The 21,051-nt window shown below is 41.5% G+C and overlaps 1 protein-coding gene across 2 annotated transcripts in view; it reads right to left on the bottom strand.

Annotated features, from left to right (window-relative positions):
* Nucleotides 1-21,051, bottom strand: part of EPB41L4A (erythrocyte membrane protein band 4.1 like 4A) — a 564,380-nt gene that overhangs the window by 134,501 nt on the left and 408,828 nt on the right. For both annotated transcript variants that reach the window (XM_030193468.1, XM_030193469.1), the window contains one exon: nucleotides 4,621-4,711. In XM_030193468.1, the coding sequence (XP_030049328.1) occupies nucleotides 4,621-4,711 (91 nt within the window). The remainder of the gene's footprint in view (nucleotides 1-4,620; nucleotides 4,712-21,051) is intronic.

The raw sequence follows: 21,051 nt of genomic DNA, 5'->3' as shown, positions 1-21,051 counted from the left end.
TGAATGTTATTCAAAAATACCATGCTGGAAGCTCAGATCAGATATATTCCATGTATTAAAAAAGGAGGAAAGAAGGCTAAACGACGGCTAGAACTGGTTAACAAGCGAGGTGAAGAAAGCTATTAAAGCTAAAAGAAAATCCTTCAGAAAATGGAAGAAGGATCCAACTGAAAATAATAGGAAACACCATAAGGAATGGCAGTCAAACGCAAAGCACTGATAAGGAAGGCAAAAAGAGTCTTTGAAAAGAAGATAGCGTTGGAGGCAAAAACACATAATAAAATCTTTTTTAGGTATATTAGAAGCAAGAAGCCAGTAGAAGAATCAATTGGACCGCTAGTTGACTCAGGGGGTAAAAGAGGTACACAGGGAAGATGTGGGAGAGAAGCCAGTACCAGAAATGGTATTCAATGCTGATAATTCAGAGAAACAAACAAATCTCTACGAATCTAGAAGATATAATGGGGCAATTTAACAAACTGAAGAGTAGCAAATCACCTGGCTGCATGGTATACATCCCAGAGTACTGATATAACTGAAAAATGAACTTGCAGCCTTATTGTTAGTAATATGTAATTTATCTTTAAAATCATGCATGGTACTGGAAGACTGGCGGGTGGCCAATGTAATGCCAAATTTTTAAAAGGTTTCCAGAGGTGATGTGGGAAATTATAGACCGGTGAACCCGATGTCAGTGCCATGCAAAATGGTAGAGACTATTATAAAGAACAAAATTATAGCACATATACAAAAGCATGTATTATGGAGACAAAATATTTTCAAAGCACTTAGCCTTCCAAAGTTCCATAGGTTTCTATGGAACTTTGGAAGGCTAAGTGCTTTGAAAATATCATATAAAGTCAACAAGGATTTTGTCAAGAGAAATCTTGCCTCATCAATCTATATTTCTTTGAAGGAGTAAATAAGCATGTGGATAAAGGTGAGCCAGTCGATATGGTATATCTGGATTTTCAAAAGGCATTTAACAAAAGTACCTTGTGAATGACTCCTGAGGAAATTAGAAAACCATGGGATAGCAGGTAAATGTCCTATTGTGGATTAAGAACTTGTTAAAAGACAGAAAATGGGGAGTAGGGTTAAATGGTCAGTATTCTCAATGAAGAATGCTAGCCAACTGGAAATGGTGCGTTTCCCGATGGTGACCTCCATCCTATTGGGATCAAAAGAAACAAAAAGCTGGACTGTCTGTAAGACCTATTCACTCCAAGTAAAAGGCCAATGCTCGCTTGCAGTCAAAGGTGTGCAGTGCGTTTTTGCCAGGATGGGCATGAGGTCTGGGAAAAAATGTTGGTAGGATAGTCGACTGGTTCAAATGGAACTCTGACACCATCACAGGAGGCACTTAGGGTGTGTTTAGACAGCTACTCTATTGTGATGAAACTTAGTGTAAGGTGGATCCGCTACTAGGGCCTGAAGCTCAATGACCCTGCGAACTGAAGTAACAGACACCAAAAACAAGACATTCCAGGTCAAGTACTTCAGATGACAGGAATTGAGTGGCTCAAAAGGAGCTTTCATCAGCTGGGTGAGGACAATGTTGAGGTTCCCTGACACAGGTGGAGGCCTAACGAGGCTTTGTTAAAAGCAAACCTCTCACGAAGTGAACTAGAGGCTGTCCAGAGATGGGCTTACCCTCTACATGATGATGATAAGCACTAATCACACTATGGTGAAGCCTTACAGAGTTGGTCTTGAGACCAGACTCAGAGAGGTGTAGAAGGTATTCAAAGAGGGTATGTGTAGGGCAAGAAGGGGGATCTAGGGTCTTGCCCTCATACCAGACGGCAAACCTCCTCCATTTGAAAAAGTAGCATCTCTTAGTGGAATCTTTCCTGGAAAACAGAAAAACCTTGGATACACCCTCAGGAAGATGTAAAGAAGCAAATTCTAAGCTCTCAACATCCAGGCTGTGAGCACCAGAGACTGGAGATTCGGATATAGAAGAAATCCCTCGTTCTGCATGATGAGAGTTGGAAAACACTCCAATCAATTCCAGAAAAAGAAGAAACCAGATCTGCCTGGACCAGTATGGAGCAATCAGGATAATGGTTCCTCGGTCTTGCTCGAGTTTCAGCAAAGTTTTCCCCATAAGAGAGATGGGAGGACACATATAAAAAAGACCGGTCCCCCAGTGAAGGAGAAAGGCATCCAACGCTAGTCTGTTGTGGGCCTGGAGACTGGAACAGTACTGAAGGACTTTGTGGTTGAACCCAGTGGCAAAGAGATCAACCGAGAGGGTGCCCCACTCTCGGAAGATCTCGCTGGCAACACCCATGCTGAGTGACCACTCGTGCGGTTGCATGACACTGCTCAGTCTGTCAGTCAGGCAGTTGGATTTGCCCACCAGGTAAGTAGCCTTCAGATGTATCCCATGTTGGACTTGCCCAGTGCCAAATCTGGATGGTCCAATTGTCTGTTTGAATGAGTACAATTTGGTTGAACAGCCGATCTCTGAAAGTCTTTAGAGCATTCCAGATTGCCCGGCGCTCCAGAAGATTGATTTGAAGATCTATCTCCTGAGCTGACCAGACACCTTAAGTATGAAGTCTGTCTAAGTGGTCTCCCCAGCCCAAGTGGATGCATTTGTTGTCAGAACCTTCTGGGGCTGAGGACTTCCAGTCAAACTGGATCGAATTGTCCACCAAAGCAGAGACTGAACCAACTCTGGTATCACTTGGATGACATCTGCTAGGTTCCCCGAGGCTTGACACCACTGGGAGGGTGCACTAGGCAGTTCTCACGTAAAGATGCTCCATGGGCATGACATGGACAGTGGAGGCCATGTGGCCTAACATCTTCCAAGCTGTGATCAGCTGGCTGGATCAGACCTGAATGGCATGAGTGACAAGTCTCCGCCTTCGGCACAGGGAGAGAAGTCCATGCTTGCTGCATGTCTAGCAGGGCTTCATTGAACTCCAATTTCTGGACGGGAACTTGGCTTCGTTCAACTCCAATTGCTGGAGATGGGACTTGTGGTAGTTTAAAATGATCTGTAGTAGCTTTAACACCCAAATAGTTCTCCACATGTACTCCTAAGCACCATCCTTCGAAATGCTCTTCTCCAGCCAATCGTCCAGATAGGGGAACACATGGACTACCAGTCTGCATAGCAATACTGTGACTACTGCAAGACACTTGGTGAAAACCCTGGAAGCCGATGTGAGTCCAAAAGGCAACACGCAGTACTGGAAGTGATGTTTCCCCAGCTGAAAATAAAGATACCTCCTGTGACCCGGAAGTACTGGAATGTGAGTATAAGCATCCTTTAAGTCCAGAGAGTGTAGCCAATAATTTTCCTGAATCATGGAAAGAAGGGTGCCCAGGGAAGCCATCCTGAAGTTTTCTTTGACGAGGAATTTGTTCAGGGCCCTTAGGTCTAGGATGGGACGCATCCACCCTGTTTTCATTGGCGCAAAGAAGTACCTGGCATAGAATCCATTCCCTTCTTCCCTGGTGGAACAAGCTTGGCTACATGGGCCTTTAGAAGTATGGAGATTTCTCTGCAAGTACCTGCTTGTGCTGAAAGCAGAAGTAAGATGCTCTCAGTGGGCAATTTGGTGGTCTTTGACGCCAATGAAGGGCATAACCGAGATGGAATAGTTAAAGAACCCACCAGTCGTAGGGTACAAGAGGCCACCTTTCCTGGAAAAAATTCAGCCTTCCCCCACCAGCAGGTCATTTGGAACAGTCACTTTTACTATGGCTCAGTCTCAATGTGCTTGTTCTTGTCAACATTGTGCACCCAAGGCCCAGCCAGCTCCCTAGTTGAAACCAGGGATGAGCTTTTGACTGGCTCCAGCAGAGCATAGCCATAAGTACATAAGTAATGCCACACTGGGAAAAGACCAAGGGTCCATCGAGCCCAGCATCCTGTCCACGACAGCGGCCAATCCAGGCCAAGGGCACCTGGCAAGCTTCCTAAATGTACAAACATTCTATACATGTTATTCCTGGGAAAAATCCACAATTAATTTCAGTCCTGGATGGTTTCATTTTGCTCCATTATGGCTGAAAAACGTCTAAGTCAGGGGAGTCTTAGAAACACCCACGTCCCGGCCTGAACACACCCCTGACATGCCCCCTTGAGATCTGGACATGCTTCTGACGACTTCATAGAAAAACGTCTAAAAATGGGTTTCGAAAATACTGATTTGGACGTTTTTGTGAGAAAAATGTCCAAAATGTTTGCTTTATGCCTCTTTTTAGACATTTTTCTGTTTTGAAAATGAGCCCACTAGGGGCCTATTTACTAAGATTTTCTTCCATTTTGTGTCTTGAGAAAAATGCTTCCAAAATAGGGTCCACAGTTGCATATAGGGAAAAAGAAAAAAAAAAGAAGGGGAAAAAAGTTGCTGCTTCACTAAGGGGTATGTTTACTAAGCTGCGTTAGCGTTTTTAATGTGCCTATAAATTTAAGGCACATTAAACGCTAACACATCTATACATTTCTATAGGCGCATTAGTGTTTAACGCGTGCACACCATTTACACGCATTAAAAATGAGCCTTGCCCTAAAACCACAAACATGTCTCCCTCTTACGCTTCAGTAGCAGACAACTGAAAAACAACTACTGAAAATAATTTGGGAGCTCGTCTTACCTTTTTATGGGTGAAGATGCAATAATTTTGGTGGTGCCTTCATTTTCTCTGTTTTCTGTGTTTGTGTTGAGTCGGTTTATGTTGTTTGAGCCTGGAGAAAAGATAGCCAACCTTTAAATTGCCTTCTTATGGATCTGGCTTTAGGCACAGTGCTTTACAAAACCTAAAACCTTCTACTGTCATGAGTATAATGCAGAACCATTACATTTCAGGTAAAATGTGTTTCTCACTACTTAAGTAGCATAATATATAGGTCTGCCTAGAGATACCTAACAATACAATATGTTAAAATACAATTCTGAAAGATATAGTACATATATGCAATTAGAAAACAAACAAGCAAGCACTTTAAAAGCAATATAGATTTTTAAAATACATTATATACAACCTTTAGGCTCCAGGAAGGAATAATACAAAACCTTGAAAGAGGCCTCTACAGTCAAGGAAGTTGGGAAGCCATCACTCTGAAGGCTGTAACCTTTTTGCAGAAACTACATTAATACCGCCTATCTATAAAATGTCTGCACTCTGCAAGAGAAATGCGCAGCACTGCTCCTGCTCTAAACTTATATAGGTCTGTGACTCACTTGAATGATGGTATACCCTTTGAAAATGCCTTTAAAAGAAAAAAAAAAAACAGAGAAACATTTGGTCAATATTCACCATGACTAATATTTTCCTTAAAATGTTGGCTGCAACGATCATAAAGTATACACAATAGTCAGCGCTGAAACTTATCTGGATCGTGGCAGTATTCAATCTGCTATCCAGGTAGCTTAGGATGCATTTCCTGTTGGGCAAATGGCAGGTAATGGGCCTGTACAGGAAGGCCCTGCACCGGCCCAGACATGACAGGGAAGTGCCCAGAAGAGGTATGGAGAAAAGCGGCAGCATAGGGAAGGAAGGGGAAGATGTTGCTGACTACAGGAGATTAGACACTGGACCCTAGGGGGAGGGGGCAGGCGGAAAACAGTAGGAAAGCGAGATGTTGGTCATTTGAGTTATATGTAAATCATCAGATGGGATAAAAGTTAGGATGTGACTTATATGTGAAACCGACCTATACGTGAGCATCTAATAAAGACAAAAAAGGCCAGACAAAGAAATGAGTCACCTAACTCCACATGTAGGCAGCTAGACTGCTTTGAAAAACAGCTTATGGCTCAGATGGTTCTTTCCTTTGGCCTTTCAACTCAGTTAGAACCAGACCAGGGTATGATGATATGAATTTTTCATTTCCAGCTACCCAAAGATGTTTCCCTTATTGTATAAGCCCTTCTCAACTTTCTACAGTGACTGCACTGAAGTAAAAGTTCTTACCAGGGCTTCTTCTGCAATCTTGCAATTATAGGTGTTAAATCCAGCTACAATCTCACCACCACCACCACCACCACCACCAAACACACCTGTGCTGTGAATCCCTAGCACCAGTTCTAGCTCATGTGGTCTGAGACAAGAAATCAAACCCCAATGCACCGCATTGCAACAGGGCTACCTCTCACTTTCCCCCCTCTCTCCAGACTCCTCTCAGTTTACCCAAGAAAGTTCTGGATCCTTAGGAAGCAGCAACAATCCCCAAGTCACTCTTCTCCCACTAGCACCATATAATAAAATGGTACTGACTGACCTGAGGCAACTTTTTGCCCTGCAGTTCAGGATACAGCAGAACTTAGGATCAAGCTGGTGCAATTTTGAATTTCAGTGCCAGCAGGGCAGGAGTGACTAGGGATTGTCACTGCATCCTCTTGCCCCTGAACATTCCAAGTTAAGCTAAGGGAGACTGGGGAACACTTGGAGGAGGAGAGCAAATTTGAAGAGTGGGAAGTACGATATGGAGACAAAAAGCTTCATTTAGAGGGGCTCTGGGAGTGAAAATTTATATTCAGGCCAACAGGGGAAGGAGGGAACAGGAGGTATGAATGGCACAATAAACTAACAGGGTGCTTTGTGGACCTAAATTGAGGGGTTGCTATAACTGGCAACGGCAAAGTAAATAAAATCCTTACAGGATTTATTGAATTGTGGTATTCAGATGTTATAAATGTAATAAGTCCTCTGAGTTGTTCATGAGAAAATTTCTCAGGCTCTAAAAACTTTATCCTAAGATGACAGCTAGGAGCAGGCTGTTCGTTAGCAGCCTGATGCGCCTGGGCAGGAAGAACAACATCAGCTTTCATCTGATTTTTTTTCAAGAAAAGCACAGCTTGCATAATAGCGAGGTGTTTTGCATCTCAATTTGCATAATGATGAGGTGCTTTGCAAGTATTTTCAAGCTTTTCATATCATTAATATGCTGCCTAGGGTAACATGTTACCTAAACACACAATAGTTTAATACATGATATTTCCATTTAGTGAGTCTTAGATAGCAAATATAATCTGTTATTCCATTAATGAATGTTAGTAACTGCCTCTCTAAAATCTTCATGTGGGATTGATTCATAATATTAAAGAGCAGTCTGATATTAGAAATATAAAACCCTCTTTAAAACAGTATGATCACAGTTTTTTTCAATCTAAGATCTAAGGGGTCAATATTAATTAGGACTTGCCATTATGGCAGAAAAACATCCAAGTGTTGAATCCAAGTGTTACGAAGGCTCAAATCCCACCCCCATGCCCCCCGCCCCCATGATCTGGACGTACAGTAGACAAAATGCATAGATAAACATCTGCACAATAGGTTTTAAAAATAGTGATTCGAACGTTTTAGCAAGCAAAACCTCCAAATGCTGCATTATCCCACTTTTTAAACGTTTTTCTCTTTCAAAAATGAGCCCCCAAGAGGGGCATAATCGAACGCCGCTTTTGAGAGATCGCCGGCCATCTCCCGATTTATGTCGGAAAATGGCCGGCGATCACTTTCTAAAATAAGCCTGCAAGTTTACTAAAACCTGAACATAACTAAACTGGATCCAGTATTTTTTCTATAACCTATTGTCTAATCTCTTAAACAGAACTGAATTTTAGAATTACAACTAGAACAGAATCTCAATAACAGTATATTTGAGCTTCTTTTCCTTAAAACTATTATAGTTTCTTTTATATAAAGAATTTAAGTCTTTGTATAATGCACATCTTCCTTTCTCAGGATCTCAAGATTTGGGAGGAGAACCTTAAAGGTAAGAATTTTGTGTTTTGTGTCCCTCTTTAAAATATTTCTCAGTCCAAAAATTTTAAATACTTCTTTTCTTCTTTCTTTACTTATCTGTCCTGCAAGTTCTCATGGGGGCCCTTTCACTAATCTGTGGTAAAAGTGGCCTTGCACAAGCAGAGACGACCATTTTTGCCGCATGCCAGGGCCCCTTTTACCACAGCAGGTAAAAAGGTTTTTAAAAATGGCCGCACGGTGGTGGTAAGGGCTGCCGTGCTAACCTGGTGGTAACCAGGCAGCATGCAGTACTGCCTGATTACCGCCAAGTAACCCCCCCTCCCCCGCAGAAATATTTTTGAAATATTTCTGCTAGTGCTGGAAATGCCACGCACTGAGGGTGGAACTACCGCCGGCACCAGTGTTGGGTTGGCAGTAGCTCCGGGTTGTCGCACGGCAACCCTTTAGTAAAAGGGCCCCTTGTTTTTGCTTCATCTATCTTCTCTTATCTTCATCCTGATAAATCTGACTTTAAATACAAATAAAGGGAAAGATTCTGCCTCCCTGTGTTTCACTATTATGTTCCTGTCTGACAGGATACCCCAAATACTGTGTTTGACTAAAAAATCAAAATACAATATTTCATCCCTAATTAGAGATCCTCTCTGAACTAAATTATTTTTATTTCCATATACTAGTTAATAAGAGAGTTTTTCTCTCGTCTGGCAGCTCTTCAGCTGCAGTACTGTACCTACACAAACATTCTGCTTTCACTCACTCACTCATCGTTCTGAGGAAAAATTATTTAAATAAACTATTCTGTTTTTCTCACTAAATACAATGTGTTTGAACTATACATAACAAGAGCTTGTTTATTCAGTTCTGGCTCTTTTTCTTGTGTACTTCTTGTTTTCAGCTTAAATTCATTTTCTCTCTTATAGCTTCCTTACTCTCAATAATATTCTTAAAATCTTCTGGTTTATTTAAATCTCCTTGAGTAGATAGCCAAACTGGTTTACCAGTACTGGAATTATTAGCATAGAACCAATGAAATGGTTCCTTTAAATGTTTTTATTACCTCAGATAGTTCTGCCAAATTAGGAAAAAGTATATTTTTTAACACTGACAGAAACTTTGTTTAAACAGCTTAACCCATAAACTGACTTCTTTACATCAAATCCTAATTAAAGTCTCCCTTAACTACATCTTTTTCTTGACAGAACTTACTTTTTCTTGAATTCAACTAAATTTCTACCAAATTTTCCTTCTTATCACTTTCACTGCATTGACAGTCATTCAGACTTTTTTTTTGTTCAGTCAAACTTCACAACTTTCACCCCAAAATAATTTCTCCACAAACATCTTTTCACAAACAACTCTGTAGCACTTCTCCCTTCAAAGTCTGCCCTTGATCTTCCCTCAGGGCTACTTCAGTCAGATTCCTTTCTTTAGCAGTGTGGCCAATCAGTATTCAGCTCTCATTTGCTCTGACACCACTTCACATTCTGTTAAACTAAATCAGCGCTTTTCAACTGGTGTGCCAGGGGCAGACTGATGGCCCAAGCACTACCTCAGGACCCAGAGCACTACCCTGTTTCCTCGACACCCCGGTTCGTTAAATGACATCTTGAAGGACGTTCTCTTGAAGCGGCATTAATTCACAGCTGCTACTTGCAGCATCTCCCTGCCCTGGCCCACCTTTGCTTAAACAGGAAGTTGTATCATAAGGAGGCGGGGTCATGGCAGAAGAGAGGCTCCATGCAGGCTGCAAGCAGCAGCTGTGAATTACTGTTGCTGGGGAACCTAGTTCAAGATGTCATTTAAGGTAGACCCATAGAAGGGGGTTGGGAGAGGAAGAGAGGATGCACCTGGGGGTGGAGGGGGAAGGGAAGAAAAAGAAAAATGCTGGAACCATGAGGAGGTGGAGGGAAGGGAAGGGAGGGAAGAAAAAGAAAAATGCTGGACCCGTGGAGTGAGTTAGGAAAGAAACAGAGAAAAGCCATGAACTGGAGGAGCAGAGGAGGGAGAAGTGATGGACCGGAGGGGAAGGAGGGAAGAAAGAGAGAGAGAGAGAGAGAGAGAGAGAGAGAGAGAGAGAGAGAGAAGTGATGGACCAAGGGAGAGAGGGAAGAGATATTGGACCACAGGGGCAGAGAGGGAGGGAAGAGATATTGGACCACAGAGATAGGGTGGGAGGGAGGGACTAAACATGCAGATGTTGGGATACAAAGGAGGAAGGGGGGATAGGAAGGAATGTTGGCCAACAAATGGGGTCCAGAGGATTCATGTAACTTTTTAAGGAGAATAAACCTATTGGAAGACATCTGACTTTTGTTCCTTCTTTGGGACATTCCTCCACCCCGTTTGCTGTTTGGCCAACAAATGGAGGCTGGAGGGAGGAAAGAAACCATGAGGGAGAGATCATGGGGAGTTGTCGAGGAGATGGATCAGAGAAGGATAATATGTACAGAGGGTAAAAATACAGTAATACGGAGTAGAGGAAAGATAGACGGGATTAGGAGGCAGGAGAAGGAATGAGACAGGAACTGGGAGAGCTAGGGGGTAAGAGAAGGAGATGGAAAGTTGATAGGTAGTTTAAAAAGTAAAGAGAAGTAGATGAGGACTGTGGGGGTGAGGAAGTGGTTGAAATCTGAGTTGACAGAGGCAGAAAAATAAAGGGAGGAATGAGCTAAAAGAGAAAGATCAATATGTCAGAAACAGATATAATAAGGGAATGGAACAAAACAGGAAGAGAGAAAAGAAATGAGAAATGGACAGCAGCCCCTGGAAAGAGAGCAAAATACAGACAGGGAAGCAGAAAAATTAGGATCAATCTGATAGGAAAACTGTCCAGACAACAAAGGTTGAAAATTAAGTGTTTTAGGGGCCCTTTTACTAAGCTGCATAAGCATCTACACGCACCCAATGCGTGCCAAAATGGAGTTACTGCCCAGCTAACACGTGGCTCTTGTAGTAATTTCATTGGGTGCGCGCCAAGTGGCATTTGACACGCATAGGTCATTACTGCCCGGTTACCAAGTGAGATATTACTGTTAGGTCAATGGCTGGCTGTAAGGTCTCAGACCCAAAATGGATGCGTGGCAATTTTCATTTTGCCGGACGTCCATTTTTGGCAAAATAAGAAAACGGCATTTTTTACAGGTGAGCTGAAAAATGATTCTGCGTGTGCCCAAAACATGCGTCTACACTACCACAGGCCATTTTTCAGTGCGCCTTTGTAAAAGGGCCTGTTATTTTGAATTTACTAACTAGATTGTTAGTTTAGGAAATATACTGAACATAATACAAAGACATCCACGATGTATAAGACAAAATGCATTTCTGTTTTTATTTTTCCCATGTTATGGTACATGCCTAGTTTGACTTCTTGGGGTTCCCAGTTCAATGTTTGTCTTTATATCTCTATTTCTAATTTGTGATCCCATTCTGTATTTGGTGAGGGTCTGTGTTTTGCGTGTGACTGAGGTACGGCATTTTGTGGGCATGTAGCTTTTGTGTAGAGATCTATAGCTATCCCACTTGTTCTGTTTTACCAGTAGGAGGAGGTGTATTGGTGTGTTACACTACAGTGTAACATCTGTAGTACTGTCTGTTCATATGTAGGATTCTTGCCATTTGAATCATAGGAATTAGTGCTACTGTTGTATGACATATTTTTAAATGTGTGTTAGGATTTTTTTTTTTTTTTAGGTTTTGTATTTTTTCACAATGTGCTTAGAAGCAGAGAGTTTTATTTTGCTAAGGCTCAGATGACATGAGAATCAGAATATTTTTTGAATGGTGCCTTCCACGTTTTTCAATGCATGTTATTTGTGACTAATTATTATCTTTGTGTTTTGTGGCCCCTTTGCCAACTTGTGTCCTCAATAAAAATATTCTACTATAAAGTTAACACAATAATTAAAAATGTAATTACTGAACTTTAAACACAATCTTAATACTCATTTGTTAAATAACATACATATCCTTAAAAAACTGATGTGTGCCTTGATAATTTTTGCATCTTGTCAGAGTGCTGCGAGATGAAAAAGGTTGAAAATCACTACATTAATAGCTATAAATAAGCTTCATTTTTAAATTAAACTTGAAGGATTCAGGTGTGCCCATCCTTAAATTTGACTGTCTAAAAAGTTCCACTTTTTAAGCTATTAGGAATTTTATTTTAGACACAGACCAACTTCACTTAAACGCAAACTTAAACAGCATTTTTGCAGAGCTGCATATACATAGCACACAATCAACCTCCCACCACCTTCACTGGCCCTTTAAAACCTTTGAGGAACTTTAAAAATGATTTTTATATTATGTATTAAAAGGGCAGGTATCCATGGCGGTATTCTTTACCTCAAAATGTACGCATGAAAAATCACGCTGAAATTGGGCTGAATATGAGCTTTCTGAAGCCCCCCTTTATCTCCTGTAAGCCTTTACAGCAGTCCTGCTGCAAGTCATTATTTAATTTGGCCTCTTATGCTAAGGGATCCTCCCTGGGTCCAAGCCAGCATTGCCCGCTTTAAAATGTAAATTAAATTGGTGGTTCATTTTCAGCTCCAATGCCATTTGTCGGCATTGCCTTGGTTTTACGCATATGCATGACATTATTCATGATATCAGCATACACCTGTGATGTCACGCATTAGCATAAACATCATTCCTGGCTCAATCTTAGGCCCAAATGGAAGCTAGAGCCTTACAACAATCCTTCAGCCGACTTTCTCCCTCTCCCGGGTAGCCTAGAATGCCACAGAATGCATGACTCCCGCACCTGGACTGTCCACCTTACTGACAATGCAACCCCCCCCCCCCCCCCACACACACACACACACACGAGCATTCCCAATCCGGAAGTCAATGTTAAAAAAAAAATTTAATAACCACTGGTTACAACATGTTAGCTGGTCTGGAAAACTGGAAATTGAATGCTAGATGGCGGTGGGCAACAAAACACAGATCGCTGCCAGTCAAATATTGGACCCACAATATTCAAGTCCCTTCCCTGTTAGTATATAAAATAACCATAGCATACAAAAATCATCATAATAAAATTCAAGATGTCATAACAGACAATTACTGATAAAAGATGAATATAAAAGAAAATAAAATACACTTAGAAAGTTGTTCGCATCTCAGTATGGCTGATTCAGTGTCAAGAGCTATGCAGAAGATCCTCAATTTACAGATTTGGCTTCCGATCCCTGAACTTCCTGGGAATGCTGTGCAAATGGTGTTTACTGTTCCTGATGAGGGGTAGTTGTCTCAGCCACCACTCAGCAGTGACGCCTACCGGCCAGTCTCAAAGTAAATATGCACTGTATTCTGGCAGTCCCTGGCCAAGTCTCATCACTGCCATGGCAGGGCCCTCTGAGTGGATTATAAAATAGGAGGAAAACTTCTGGGCACGAATGAAGGATCCTGGTGCTTGAGCTCAGTAGAAGCTAGTGTCAAATTAACTAGAAACTCACAGAAGCAAGAGAAAATGGCTAAGGCCAAAATCATGAAAGGAAATTCTTACAGTCTCTGACTTGAACCCAATGCACCTCTATCAATGCTCCCGTTACACATTTTTTTGTTCCCTACACTGCATCAGTCTCCCTCCCCTCCCAATTTAAGTACTCCAATGAAAATGGCAGCATCCCTTGGACAACAGAAAACTCCAACAATGGGTTCTTCAGTGGTTTCAGTGCAAAAAACTAGAAACCTGAAATGTTTTACTATTAGGGTCTCAAAGATTGCAATTATTCACTCATAACTCTAAACCCTTGACAGAAAATCGAATCTAGGTGTGTTTCTGTCCAGCAGCTATGAGACAACTGGGCCTGTCAGGTTCTTAGTATGCAATCATTGATTTTAAGCTGCTCCTGTGACACGCTGACAGAGTGCGTTCCTGCATTAAGGAACAATCAGCATGAGACTTTCTTTCTGACCCTTCTGCCTAAGCTTTGTCAAAATAACATTCAGGCCACCTCTTCCTCTGACTAGTTCAGCCACATTCCACAAAGCTTAGCAGCAAAAATTACATCCTTCTGGCATCTTCCAAAAGGTAGAGCGAGAGAGAGAATCAGAAAACACAAACCCTAGTCTGTGACATCAAGGGCAAAGCTGTCACTGTGCATCTGTGGTATGGCCTGGCACATACAATTATAAGACAGAAAACAACATGGAAGGGAATCTGCCAAATCCAATGTGGAAGATATAAAACAAGGAGGCAGATCATATTAAAAGGCAGTCTTTAACAAAGTAAAATGCTCCCAGGTTAACAATCATCTGTGCCCGACATGGCCATGTCAGGGGCAGCAGGGGCAGCCCAACTACTAGGCCACCTGAGTTGGGGGCCTCAGGCGGAACTCTTCAGGAGCAGCATCTCAGGGAGTGGAATATCCCTCTTCGCGGCGTTTTACCTTGTCACAGTGTTGTTCCAAACCCAGCAGCAATTCCCATATGCTACCCTGCCGCCGCTGGCACCTGCCTCTTCCGTTTACTGTGGCCACCTCTCTGAAGTGATACGATATAGGCAATGTTCTTGTACCTGGAGGCTAGTAGATCAGTGTTATATTGAATCACTTTGCTGGACCAGACTAGGTGAAGTGTGCAGTAAACACCAGCTGGTTTATTCTGCCCCTGACACAGCCATTATTACTGGCGAAACATGGCCAAGTCGGGCACAGATGATTGTTAACCTGGGAGCATTTTACTTTATTAAAGACTGCCTTTTTATATAATCTGATATGATATGAGCAGGGACTGTCTTTCTTTTATGTTTGTGCAGCGCTGCGTACGCCTTGTAGCACTATAAAATGCTAAATAGTAGTAGTAGTATCTGCCTTCTTGTTTTATATCTTCCACATACAAATATGAGGCAGGATTTCCATCCTCACACAGCTGGCACCAGAAACCTATAAAACCCACAGCAAAGGCATCTCGATTTTACAAACACTGTGACCAAAACTGTGGCACAAACTGACAGATAGCACACTATTGTATCTTTATTTCTTTGTAAAAGAAACTGAAAGAACAGAGAAACAATAGTAAAGGCGTAAATTGGGGGCGCTGCTACTGCCATGGCACAGAAAGCGTCGAATGCACTAGCAGAGCTAAAGGCAGCAGCCAAAGCAGCACAATATGTAGAACAGAAACATGACACCCAATATTTAGCACTTTTAACTGGCCAGGAATGGCTCCTGCCAGTTAAATAACCTAAAGCCGGCTAAGTGCTGATATTCAGCGTGAGATAGCCACCTATCTCTGCTGAATATTAACGCAAAATAAGACCAAGATTATTATAATGCCTCCTCTTGATCCATGGTGCAAACTTTCCTTGAGTATTGTGTTCAATTCTGGTCACCGTATCTCAAAAAGATATATCGGAATTAGAAAAGGTTTAAAGAAGAGCGACCAGAATGATAAAGGGGGTGGAACTTCTCCCATATGAGGAAAGGCTAAAGAGGTTAGGGCTCTTCAGTTTGGGAGAGAGGTAGCTGAGGGGGGATATGATTGAGGTGTATAAAATCATGAGTAGTGTAGAATGGGTAGAAGTGTATCGATTTTTCACTCTTTCAAAAAGTACAAAGACCAGGGAACACTCAATTTTACATGGAAAATTACATGGAAATACTTTTAAAACAAAATAGGAGAAAATATTTTTGCATTCAAAGAATAGTTAAGCACGAACTCACTGATAGAGGATGTAGTAACAGTGATTAGTGTATCTGGGTTTAAAAGAGAGGTTGGAGAAGTTCCTGGAGGAAAAATCCAGTTTGTAATTGAGATGGACATGGGGGAAGTCACTAATTGCCCCAGGATTGGTAGCATTTAATGTTGCTACTAATTGGGTTTCTGCCAGGTACTTGTGACCTGGATTGGGCACTGTTGGAAGCAGGATACTGGGCTAGATGGACCACTGGTTTGACCCAGTATGGCTATTCTTATGTTCTTATGAGCATGCATATATATATGAGTGCATAACTAGAGATGTTTAAGTAATTTAAGATCAAATTTGTAAGAGTTGAATTTCAGTCTGATTCACACTGACAGAATTTTCAAATATTCCCCAGATCTGCTGTGAACTTCAGTTAGGATTTTCCTCACTGTATATTCAGGAATACCCAAAGCAGAACTCTTCCCCCCAATAACATGCCGTCTTGCTCTGCCATGCACTGCCACTTCATTTATCCCCATAGATGCTGTTTAGCCTCTTTATAAATCTCCTTCTAACTCATACTCCCCAGTGGATGATATCAAGCTCTGTTCCATCATGTCCAGCTCTTCAGTGATACCATCAAACATCTTCCTTTCTACTCTGTTGATACGGAGACCCTATTGATTCTTTACATTACCCTCTCCAGATGTAGTGTTATGGGGTTTGATTATCAGCAGGGGCAGGAGGAAAGGAGAACAGATTTAGTATCATGGAAAGTAGTTGAGTGAGTTGTGGCTCAGGAAGCTCACCACCAGTAGTGGTATGGGTCACTGATGTCACAGTGTAGTCTTTGGAACGTGAAGCAGCTCAATGCTAAGGGCAGCCACAGTAAATCTAAGGGTTATGGCTGATCAAGTGGACATCTTCTGCCTTTTCAGGCCACCTTCTCCTTGGGTTAGATCTGCAACTGCGACTTAAGCAGCAGAGACCAAGTGGAACTAGGCAGGGAGATCTGGTGCCCAAATGAAGTTAAGCTGAAGAACAAGGATGTAAAAAACACTAGATCTGAACAGCATAGCAGTTCTGGAAGGCAGAGTTCTCACGTAGGCAAAAGAAAGGATCAAGTTCTCGCAACCTGTAACCAAGACATCTGAAAGTATATATAAGGCTATATTCTATATATATGGCGCCAAAAAAGCACTATTATATAAGCTGGTCATTGGCAAAGGCTGGGAATGCTAGCGCGCTTTTGTGGAAGACCCTGATAATACAAGTTATTCAAAGTTGTTAAATCGCAAGAGTTGTGAAAAATTGCAAGAGAACCTTATGAGACTGGGAGACTGGGCATCCAAATGGCAGATAACATTTAATGTGAGCAAGTGCAAAGTGATGAATGAGGGAAAGAGGAACCCACACTATAGCTACATGATGCAAGGTTCCACATTAGGAATCACCGACCAGGAAGAGGATCTAGGAGCAATTTAGGGGTTTGGAATAATAGATAATTCCATCTTTAAACTGTCTTGCCCTGTTCTCTAACCATATGTTTCACTCTAAGTTTCTAGGCTCCAGAAGCTGCAACTCCTTTTACCAGAGAAATACATTTGGTCATTTTTTTTTTTTTTGGGGGGGGGGGGGGGGGGGGGGGGGGGGAAGAATCATTTCTCTGGAACTCCTGGTTTGATTTGACCTATTTTTGAACCCAGAGGGAGGAATTCTATACAGGTCTCCTAAAGTTAGAGCAGGGATGATACAGCTAAGCACAAATTCTGTATCGGGAATTACGCATGTAAGTGCCATGATAAATAACTACTGCAAATCCACAGTTAACCGCTTAATGTTAAGCGCAAGCAATTAAGATAGCTCAATGGCTGGTGTTAATGCTCGCAACTAACTGTTGTCAATTGGGCTCATAACTGATAGTTTTCTATGACTTGTGTGCATAAGTGCTAGGCACGCTCCCTGACCCACCCATGGCCCACGCCCCTCTTGCAGTTGCATGGTATGGCCTTTACGTGCTCAATTTGTAAAATACTAAGGGCAGTTATGTGTGTAATTGCAAATTAATGCTAATTAGCACCATCATCAAATACAGCCTATTACTGGTTAATGCTAAATAGCAGTTAATTTACCAGTTAAGTTGCACGTGACACTAGTCTATAATTTGTGCATGCAACATCATAGAATTAAGGAGATTGTGTCTTTTTACTGTTTTTTCCTCGTACCAAGTTTCATCCCATTCATTCTTTTTTTTTTTGGGGGGGGGGGGGGGGTGTAGATATATCTCAAATTCCCAGGCCAATTTGTTCTATTTTTAAACTCATGTCTTTTTACTGTATTTTTTCCTCCTCATGCCATTCTGTTAAATTTTCAGAGATATTTTGCCTCTAGACAAATTGATGGACAGTCAGACATTTTGTATAATTCTCTCCAACTTCCATTGGGTTGGAAAGAATAAAAATACATGTGTGGCCTAGTGGTTAGAGCACCAGTCTCAATATCCAGAGGTGCCCCAGTTCAAATCCCAGTGCTGCACCTTGTGATCTTGGGCAAGTCACTTAACTCTCCATTGCCTCAGGTACAAAATTAGATTGTGAGCCCTCCAGGGACACAGAAATGCCCAGTATACTTGAATGTAACTCACCTTGAGCTACTACTGAAAAATGTGTAAGCAAAATCCAAATAAAATAAAAATGATATGCACATTGTGGCTGTAATTATTTGGAAAGGATGAGCCTTCAGTAAAATGGGTGCACAGTACTCTACCGTAAATAGATGCGGTCCTGCAAAACAAGATTTTTTTCCCCTGAGAAATAGCAAAAGTGATCATAATATAGCAAAATCCTGGACTGGCATGAAGCTTTTGCTTTTTTCTTTTTTTTTTTTTTTTTAACGCAAAAGAGCTACCGATGAAAAGCATGAGATAAATCCAAATAAATACATTTCAGGGACTATGAATGTGCTCTGATTATAAAACTGAATCCATCAAAGTCCACAGCTCTCTGGTTTACTGATAAGGCCGATTCTCCAAACATGTCGCCTACTATATTGAATATCCCCTTAAGCTACAGGATACTATTCTTATCCTCCGTGTCCTTCTGGATAATAAGTTGGCTTTTGAGCATCAGTTTTCTTATGTTAAATCCTGTTCTATCCCTCCTCGATGTATTCGTGCACTTCAGCCATATTCACTTCAAAAAGACATGCAGGTGCTTGCTCATGCACTGGTGCTCTCCAATTAGACTAGTAACACTATTGAATGGAATCAATTAAGCTGTTTTTTTTTAAAAGAATTTGCAAGTTATGCAGAATACAACTGTCAAATTACAACAGCAAGCATATAATTATAATCATGCAACGCTACTACTAATTGATCAATATTGGCTCCCTGGGTCCTAATGAATTAAATTTAAAATGTTGTTTAATTTTCCTGTGGGGTAAGGGCTTGGGGCTTGAAGATTCTGGCTTATTCTGATTTAACTTCCCTTGATCAGCATTTCTTCTCTCTAAATAAAATCAAATTTTTATTTACCTGATTTTATGATTTACTTTGTTCTAAGTCTCCTGTAATTTATTATTGTAAACTGCTCCACTGGCCTAAACAAGGGGTGGTATCTAAAGACTTCCATTAAGATTGCTCTGGACTGCAGAAGTAGAGTTGATCAGGCTAAAATGAAGGTGAGAGAGATCAGTCCTGTGACTCATTGATCAGGCTGAACAGGGCTGGGGGGAGGAGGGGAGCTGCTTTTCTGATGACAAGCTATGAGCAGTCACAGAGCAACACTGGAAATAATGCTGGAACTGCCTCTTGGTTTCTCAGTCACACAGAGGGCAGCTGTGGGAGACACTGCAGGACACAGACAGGACAAAAATGATATGAACAGGTATCAGGGAGGCTCTTGAAAAAAAATATGATTGAACAGACATGCACTACCAGTGTTCAAAGTACTTAAATAAAAGTAAAAATAAATGTACATTTTAATACATAAATAAAAGTAAAAAGCATAGTGAATATCACAATAAAACATGCACTTAAGTGAAAATTAAATAATTATTACAGTTTGATACTTCAGTTGCATTTGATACTGTGACATGTTTTATTTAAATTTACTTTCTTTCTTTGGATTAACAAATGCTGTTCTTAATTGGTTTGAATTGTTTCTTACTGAAAGGAAGGGAAATGGGACTTGATAAACCACCTTTTTGCAACCACATTAAAAGCAGTTTACATAGTATTACTTATTTGTACCTGGGGCAATGGTTAAGTGACTTGCCAGAGTCACAAGGAGCTGCAGTGGGAATCAAACCCAGTTCTGCTGGATCAAGGTCCACTGCACTTACCACTAGGCTACTCCTCCACTCCAATTTTACTCAATACTAAAAGATAATTCTATCAACTTTTTAGCATTCTCCTTGTGGAGCCCTCCTGTTTTGAACAATTTATATATGAGTACATTGGCTCATATTTCTTTAGGTTCTGACGCAAAACTTAGTCATATGCAGATATTTTTTTATTGATTTCTACTGATAAAGTGAGTTGCCTTAAAATAAATACTTTTGACTATATTCACCGTCTGCCTGCTACTCTAACAGACATAGAATTTTATTACTGTTTCTGGATTTCTCCCTTCTAACCTTTTAAACATACTGTATGTGTGCAAGGAAAGATGCTTCCTTCTTCAAAAACAGTCTCAGAGGCTGCCTGCAGCTGATTTAGTGCAAGCTCTAGAAGTGGGCAAGTGGAAGCCACAGATGCCAAAGGTAGACTGCCTAAGTGAGTGAAATTTATGGGCAATGTATCTGAAGTACAAATTTATAAAGCTTCTTCATAAATAGAAGAAGAAAAATAATATATTTAGCTTTGTTTGGTGCTTCTGAAAGAATATAGATAACTTGCTAACTGGATAAATTCCCTGGGCTGAAAACTTCCCTTCACTTAGTATGTGCATAGCTACATTTGTACTAGAGACCTGCATGGGAACGGGGTTTGTGGGAATCCCCTCTGGTGCTGCAGGGTTCCCACAGGGAAGGAAGCAGCTCTGTAGGGTTCCTGTGGGGATGGAATCAGTTCCTGTGGGGTTCCCGTGGGGATGGAAGCAGGTCCTGTGGGATTTCCCATGGAAGTGTTAAGATGTACCTGTGCCAGTTTCTCACCTACCAAGTACCAAGTTCTTTGAGTGCTACCTCCTCCTCCTTCTCTTTGCTTTAACACCACATATGTAGAAAGTCTTCCATTAACCCTCTCTGCTCCTGAGCTGATGCACAGGGCTCAGCTCTGACACAGGCAGGAGCATCAGAGGTCACCTGACCTATTGATGTGTCCATGTGGCGACCTCAGCACACAGTGTCAGCGAATCAGAGATGAGCCTTACATGTGTGCACCAGAGTGTTCAAATGCCCAACTTCCATTTCTTCCTTGCCTGCAGTACTGCAGCTTGAACCCAGAGACTGAGAGAGCCGACCAGAATTTTTTTTATAGGTACAATTAAATTCTTGCAGGGACAGGTGGAGACTGATAAGATTCCAGTAGGGACAGGTAAGATTCCAGCGGGGACCGGTGGGGATGGGTAAGATTCCAGCAGGGATGGGCGGGGATGGGTTAGATATCTGTCCCTGTGCAGCTTTCTAATTTGTACCAGTGGACTTCATTCCAGGTCCAATTTTCAAAAAGAAGCTCTATTTAT

Source organism: Microcaecilia unicolor, chromosome 2 (assembly GCF_901765095.1).
Source record: "Microcaecilia unicolor chromosome 2, aMicUni1.1, whole genome shotgun sequence".
NCBI classification, from domain to species: Eukaryota; Metazoa; Chordata; class Amphibia; order Gymnophiona; family Siphonopidae; genus Microcaecilia; species Microcaecilia unicolor.
Note: the sequence above shows the minus strand (reverse complement) of the source record. Positions and strands in the feature narration are given on the sequence as shown.